General features: G+C 43.9%; 1 protein-coding gene across 2 annotated transcripts in view; it reads left to right on the plus strand.

Annotated features, from left to right (window-relative positions):
- The window catches only part of SARC_03634, a 23,906-nt gene that overhangs the window by 5,929 nt on the left and 10,641 nt on the right, over positions 1 to 7,336 (plus strand). For both annotated transcript variants that reach the window (XM_014302563.1, XM_014302562.1), the window contains exons 5-12: positions 147 to 300; positions 1,731 to 1,878; positions 2,109 to 2,467; positions 3,361 to 3,487; positions 3,935 to 4,026; positions 4,982 to 5,270; positions 6,264 to 6,388; positions 6,837 to 7,174. In XM_014302563.1, the coding sequence (XP_014158038.1) occupies positions 147 to 300; positions 1,731 to 1,878; positions 2,109 to 2,467; positions 3,361 to 3,487; positions 3,935 to 4,026; positions 4,982 to 5,270; positions 6,264 to 6,388; positions 6,837 to 7,174 (1,632 nt within the window). The remainder of the gene's footprint in view (positions 1 to 146; positions 301 to 1,730; positions 1,879 to 2,108; positions 2,468 to 3,360; positions 3,488 to 3,934; positions 4,027 to 4,981; positions 5,271 to 6,263; positions 6,389 to 6,836; positions 7,175 to 7,336) is intronic.

Raw genomic sequence — 7,336 nt, forward strand, 5'->3', positions numbered from 1 at the left:
ATATATGTATATATATATACATCTAAATATATATATATATATGTATATATATACATATATAAATAAAAATATCTATATCCAACAAGGATATAGTTTCATCCAGAGCTCACTTTGTTGGCATCTAACCAATGTACGTGTTCTTGCAGCTATCAGAACGCGTACGAGTGCTTCTCTCGTGTGCTGGACGTGTGGAGGGACGTGTGTGAGTTGCCAGAGGAGGCTGATGAGCATCACCGTATAATTGCATTCAGCCTGGAGGATGCCACCAACTGGATGCTTGCGGTGATGCACATGTTGCAGGTGCGGGTTGTTCGTGGTTGTTGTGTACTATAAAGAGTTTTACGGTTTGGGTGTTACTGTGCGTATAGCGTTATACGTAGATGTCTGGATGTAGCCTTGAGCGGAAGCATCTTGTAATATGCCTATAGTACATGTTGCGTGAAAGCATTTGACGAGAGTTCATGTAAGTAGAGCATATGTACAAATACAGTCTACGAGGAATTTTTAGGACTTTGTACTGGGATACGGTTGCTGCATGCAGATATATCATGGCAATTCTTGTATCGGAGGGTATAGTACTTGTTCACACAAAGCCCTGCGCATGTGTACGTTGTGTGTACCAATGTACGAGATGAATTTTCTACTGTGTCTACGTACGAATGCAGTTATTTTGACTGACTTTTGAATTTAAGGTTTTTTGGGCATGCGTTTACACTTTGCCAGTGTGTGTGTGTAATATTTGCTTTGCCTGGCTACATACTACTTCAAACCATTGAGCATATTTATCGTCTCATTTAATTTGGAGTGTATTCTAGAAAGGGCAAGTATGCATATGCACGCACTATATGAGTGAGCTGGTCAGGTTGTTCCTCAGTTGGGTGTCTGCCTTTAACTACCATCACTGTTGGCTCTATAGGCTAGTACTCTACGCAGTGAGATCAGGTAGTCATGTAGCGGTAGTCCCATGTGCTTTGTTTCCGCACCGTCTTTGAGACGTCTGTGGCTTTTGGGGCATGCTATTGGGGTCAGGTAGTTATTTAGTGGTAGTCCCATGCGCTTTGATTCCCCACCGTCTTGGGGACGTCTGTGGCATTCGGTGCAGGCTATTGGGTAGGCTGTTCGGTGCCTATGCTAGTTGGTGAGCTATTGAGTACTTGCTGTGCGATGCCTTTGCGTGCCATTGGGAAGTGCACTGCAATCCCTTACTTATCATCTGCGCTATATGGTTAGTGGGTGTGCCGGAAGTGTGCTTGACGAAAAAACTTGATTTATAAAGGTGGTGAATGGTGGTAGGTATACCATGAATGGAAGGAGCCTATGCATCGGATATGGCATTCAAAGCTGCTCTCTATGAAAGTATCATTAGACTCAGAGTACACACATCGCCACTACCCCTCTCATAGGACAAGTAACTTACTTTGGTAGTAAATCCAATGCAGAAGTCTCAGACACATCCTGTCATACAAATCTATTTATAGACACAACGACCCCTCTCATATCGCAGTGTAGGGACGCAGCCACTATCATCTGTCGTGTCTGATACGCACACGCATGAACTAACAAACAGCGATACTACAAACAACACAGACAACACCACAGCCAATCTCATTGGTATGATGGTTGTGCGTTTGTGGTTATGTTATGTATGCACATCCCATGCGCATCGCACCAACTGATCATTGCCCTGTTGTGAGTCATATCCCAAACGTGTCATGTGAAACACCGCACAGGGCGACGACGCGCCGCTCACTGTAGACTGTGCCGCTGCGCTGGCGAACTCGAAACAGGGGCCAAGTGATGCGGATCTTGGGCCTATTGGAGGGGGTCTCGGGCTTCAAGGAAAAACGGCCCTGCAGATATATGCACAACAGTACATGGGTAGGTAGCTGCTTGTGCTTGTTGTCTAATGCGCCGGTGTGATAGAGCGTCAGCGTAGTGTGTTACGTGTGGTTGTAGGGCGATCGCAGGCGCATGTTGCCCATGTCATGGGTGTAGTATAGCAGCAGCTTCGCTCGCAGTTACGTAGGCTGTCCTGCACTTACATGCACTTGATTGTACACACATATACTCACTCACACACACACACTGGACTAACCTCAATCACACAGACGTGGAGAAGACCTTTATAGGCGACAATTTGACCGATGAGCTGTCAGATGCCTTCCGCTACAGTGTGCAGTGCGAGAGCGATTACTGGGCTGAGATAGGCCTCCCCCGTGACAGCAGCAGCGCCAACGATCCCAAGAAGGATGACAGGAAAACCAAGAGTGATGATAACAACACCAACAACAACAACACCAACAACAACACCAACGACAACAGTAGTGAAAACAAAGTACATACACAGGACAACACTGAGCAGACAACGCACAGCACTGCCGACAGCGGCCACAAGAGCCACGTACTGATCAGCTGGGGCTGGCGCATGCGCATTCTCAACGCTATCAAGGGAAGCATCTACAACCGCGTATGTACACGGGCGGCACACATGCACACGGGGAGAATAGAGCGGGAAAGAGACGGATGTGTGTGTGTGTGTGCAATGGTGCTTGTTAATGTAGCGTTAACTAGTCAGGTTTTGTGGTGTGTGGCGCTGATATGGAGCTGTAGCGTTTCTTGTGGGACCACCTTGTTGGGCTATTGACGATTGCTGTGTGCGTGTTGCAGCCGAGCTCATATGACGCGATGAAAAGGTGTCCTCTGCCTGTCAATGGGTGTATGAAGTGGTTATGCAAATGCGTTTACGCAGTCTGAGCGGCTAGTTAGGATAGTTTCATGGTTAGGGTTTAGGGTTTAGTAGTCAGTTAGGGTAGTCTGAGCAGATAGTTAGGGTACTAGCTTAGGGTGCAACAACGTTTGCGACGTAATACACAGATCAGGCTGGTGTTGCGATATATTTTAGTGTTGCTTGTTATTAACACATGTTTGCGCATATGGTCACCCACAGGTTAATGGTTGTGTTCTTCACATAACTTACGTATGAGCGTTTGCCGTCAGGCGTAGCATTGTGCGACCAAACCGTGAACTCATGGCTCACACAGTGCCTCTGCGCCGGCAGATTGTAGCCGTGTGTATTATAGTTGTGAATTAGTGTGACAACGTACTGCACTAACATGAAACTGGTTCCTACTCTGCGCTTGTTTCATCATGTATGTTTGTTTTGCGTGTGTACAGCTGTGGTTTAGTGTGACAACGTACTGCAACGGCATGAAATTAGTTTTTTATACAAGGTTTCATGCTCAATTGTGTTTGTTTTAGCCGTGTGCAGTACAGTTGTGAATTAGTGTGACAACGTACTGCACTAAAATGAAACTAGTTCCTTCTCTGCGGTTGTTTCCTAATCTCTGTTTGGTTCTACAGACTTCTGACCCCGCGATCTTCCACAACATGAACGAGACCCAATGCAAAGCCGCCATGGCCTACTTCCTCACAACTTGTGATCAGCTGAGAGCGAGGTACCGCACTTTAAACCACACCCGGGCCAATGGTAAGTGCAGAGAAATGAAGCACGCGAACCCAACACCAAGTGTATATCGGCTGGAACAGCATGTATATATTAAATGTATCACTAAGTGCATATTAAATATATCACCAAGTGCATATCGGAGTGTTGATATAGTGGTGTTATAGTGTTGTTATAGAGTAAGCTGTTCTACAGTATGCCTTCTGTGTTGTTGACCGCTGTGGCTGCACCCATATTGCATTTCGCTTGTCGTTTGTTGAAGCTCTCATTTTCCGACATCTGCAGACTACGCACATTTTGTTTCGTGCGCAAGTCAGACCCACACAATCCAAGTTTCATTACTACCCACCCCTGTGCACACATGTTGAATTAACTTACTACACACCCCTTTACACACATGTTGAGATAATTTACTACACACTAAACCCTAAATCTTGAACCTTAAACTCTAAACCCCTTTGTACCTCTCAGGGCTGCCCAGGAGTTGGAGTGTGTGCCGTCAACGCCTGTGCAGGTTAGCGCAGATGGCGCACTTCTGCACAAAGGACTTGCGCACGTGGATGGTGTGTGTCATGTTCGAGATAAAACCCTAAAACCCTAGTCCGAAAAAAATACGTATGCATATATGCCACTCCCTCCACGTGTATGGTGTATTTGCAGTCGTTAGTATGAAACTCTGACTGAACCAACATAGACACCGAAATCATTCTTAGTGGCAACTACGTACCCGTAGTGTTGGTAGTGTTGGTAGTGTTAAAATGTTGTTGATACATGTGATTGCTGGCTGTGACAAAGTGTTTTCTGTTCTTAGCTGATGAGAGTTTTGTTTCAAACCTTTGATGCAATGCGTTTGCATCGTAAGACTTATGCCAGTGTTTGATGTAATAATATTGTGCGACACTTGCCTACAGTCCTCTGTCAGTGTTTGATGTAATACTACAATACACTTACCTACAGTCCACTGTCAGTGTTTGATGTAATACTACTATACACTTACCTACTGTCCACTGTCAATATTTGTTGTAATGGTACTATGCGACACTTACCTACAGTCCTCTGTCAGTGTTTGATGTAATACTACTATACACTTACCTACAGTCCTCTGTCAGTGTTTGATGTATTACTACTATACACTTACCTACTTTCTTCAGTCAATGTTTGTTGTAATGCTACTAGGCGACACTTACCTACAGTCCTCTGCCAGTGTCTGATGTAATATTACTATACACTTACCAACAGTCCTCTGTCAGTGTTTGATGCAACACTATTATACACTTACCTACTTTCCTCAGTCAATGTTTGTTGTAATGCTACTATGCGACACTTACCTACAGTCCGCTGTCAGTGTTTGATGTAATACTACTATACACTTACCTACAGTCCTCTGTCAGTGTTTGATGTAATTCTACTATACACTTACCTACAGTCCTCTGTCAGTGTTTGATGTAATACTACTATACACTTACCTACAGTCCTGTGTCAGTGTGACTTATTTTGGGACTCCATTCAACTGCGTAGGATGGAGCAGATGCGATGGCCGACGACGACGTGATTGACTTTACCATATTAGGGGCGACAAACCACAATGCACATACCAACCCCGGACCAGGTGATAGTAGACAAATAACCAGGAGTGCATGCGAGAGCGATAACATGGACATAGACAATATCTCGGATACAACGGACCGGCCTATGGATGAGTCAAATGTGATGGGCCACGGGAGAAATGCCGTACGAAGAGAACCGGAGACACAGACACAAGCACACGAGAGTTCACACAGCCATAAGATGCCCGAGACAGATGCAGGTGTGGGGTTATTGTTAGTTGTGTTTGCATTAATACTAGTTACTTTAAGAGTATCCTAGTGAAGGAATATATTTAAGAGGATATAGTTATGATAAGTAGGTTGTGTCCATATCTGATTCTATGCAGTTGTTTTAAGTAAGTTGTATTCATATCTGATTCTATGCAGTTATTTTAAGTAGGTTGTGTTCATATCTGATTCTATGCAGTTGTTTTAAGTAGGTTGTGTTCATATCTGATTTTATGCAGTTTTTTTAAGTAGGTTGTATTCATATCTGATTCTATGCAGTTATTTTAAGTAGGTTGTGTTCATATCTGATTCTATGCAGTTGTTTTAAGTAGGTTGTGTTCATATCTGATTCTATGCAGTTGTTTTAAGTAGGTTGTGTTCATATCTGATTTTATGCAGTTTTTTTAAGTAGGTTGTGTGCATATCTGATTCTATGCAGTTTTTTTAAGTAGGTTGTGTGCATATCTGATTCTATGCAGTTGTTTTAAGTAGGTTGTGTTCATATCTGATTCTATGCAGTTGTTTTAAGTAGGTTGTTCATATCTGATTCGATGCAGTCGTTCTCAGTAGGTTGTTTTCATTTCTGATTCTATGCGGCTGTCATAAGTTTGCGTTCATGTACTGTCTTATCGTATTGCATATATTCTTGTGTTTAGGGTTTCAGGGTTTTTTGTAGTCCGCTAGCAGTGCATCTCTGGGTTAAGGGTTTAGGAGTTTTATGCTCACGGCATGCGCTGTATAAGCTCATGGACTGATAGGTAGCATGCTTGATTGGCTTGTTGAGGAGTTAGGGTTTTAGAGTATTAGAGTTTTAGGGGTTTAGAAGTTTAGGGGTTTGAGGGGGTTTAGGAGAGTGTCTGTGTGTAGACCAAAAGAAAATAAACTGAATCACCTTAGTTTTAGGGTTTAGCCTAAAACCCTAAACTCTAAACCCCTAAAACAACTGGCCTGACTCAATCACCCGCACAACTGCTTTGGCTCTGCAGTGACATCTGTTTTCTGCACTGACTCGTGGGATGACTTTGTTAAAAGTTCCGAACTCTCGCGCGCACTCAATCTGGCGATGGGCGATGGCGATGAGTCATGGATCACTGGGGAACTGCCGCAGAAGGTGGGTGTAGTGTATGCACTGTACAATAGGATGAAATGCGGCTCGTGAAGTTCACGAGATGTTGTCAGCAACTAATCCTAACACTAACATACTGCATAGCTAAACCATTGCAGATGCTAGCTAAAGATGCCTTTACTAACACACACTCAAATCTATAACTAAACCAGTACAGAAGCTAGCTAAGGATGCCTTTACTTACACGCACTCCAATCTATAACTAAACCATTGCAGATGCTAGCTAAGGATACCTTTATCACACACTCATACTAAACTACTACAGATGCTAGTTACGGATGCCTTTACTAACACACACTCTAATCTATAACTAAACCATTGCAGATGCTAGCTAATGATGCCTTTATTCACACACACATAACTAAACCATTACAGATGCTATTCATGGATGCCTTCACAAACACACACTCAATCTGTAACTAAACCATTGCAGATGCTAGCTAAGGATGCCTTTGCGCGGGAGGGAATGGGGCGGCTGAGTCATTCGGAGGTGTTACTTCTGGGATTGCCCTCTAAGCTGTTGTGGCACAACGACGCACAGGCGTACACATACACAGGGGTTGACTACAGTCTGTTGGATCCAGTGGATAGTACGGGCCAGTTAGTGCGCACTGCGAGACTGCAAGTGGGGGGGGGGCCTTGGGGTGGCGGAGGGGGTGGCTTAGGCGGTTCTGGAGCATGTACCACGACACAGCAACTGGAAAGAGATGTGTACGCCGTTGCGAAGAAGTTAGAGTGTATGATCAAACAAGTGATGATTAATGAACAGGGGTATGTGGTAGTGCGTGTGCGTGTGCGTGTGCGTGTGCGTGTGCGTGTGCGAGTATGGGTATGGGGTTTTGTGTATAGATGATACCACATATACGAATATATGCACATAAGTATTAAAACGATTATATATATATATATTATATTCATATATATATATATATT

This window comes from Sphaeroforma arctica (genome assembly GCF_001186125.1).
Source record: "Sphaeroforma arctica JP610 unplaced genomic scaffold supercont1.189, whole genome shotgun sequence".
Taxonomy (NCBI): Eukaryota; class Ichthyosporea; order Ichthyophonida; genus Sphaeroforma; species Sphaeroforma arctica.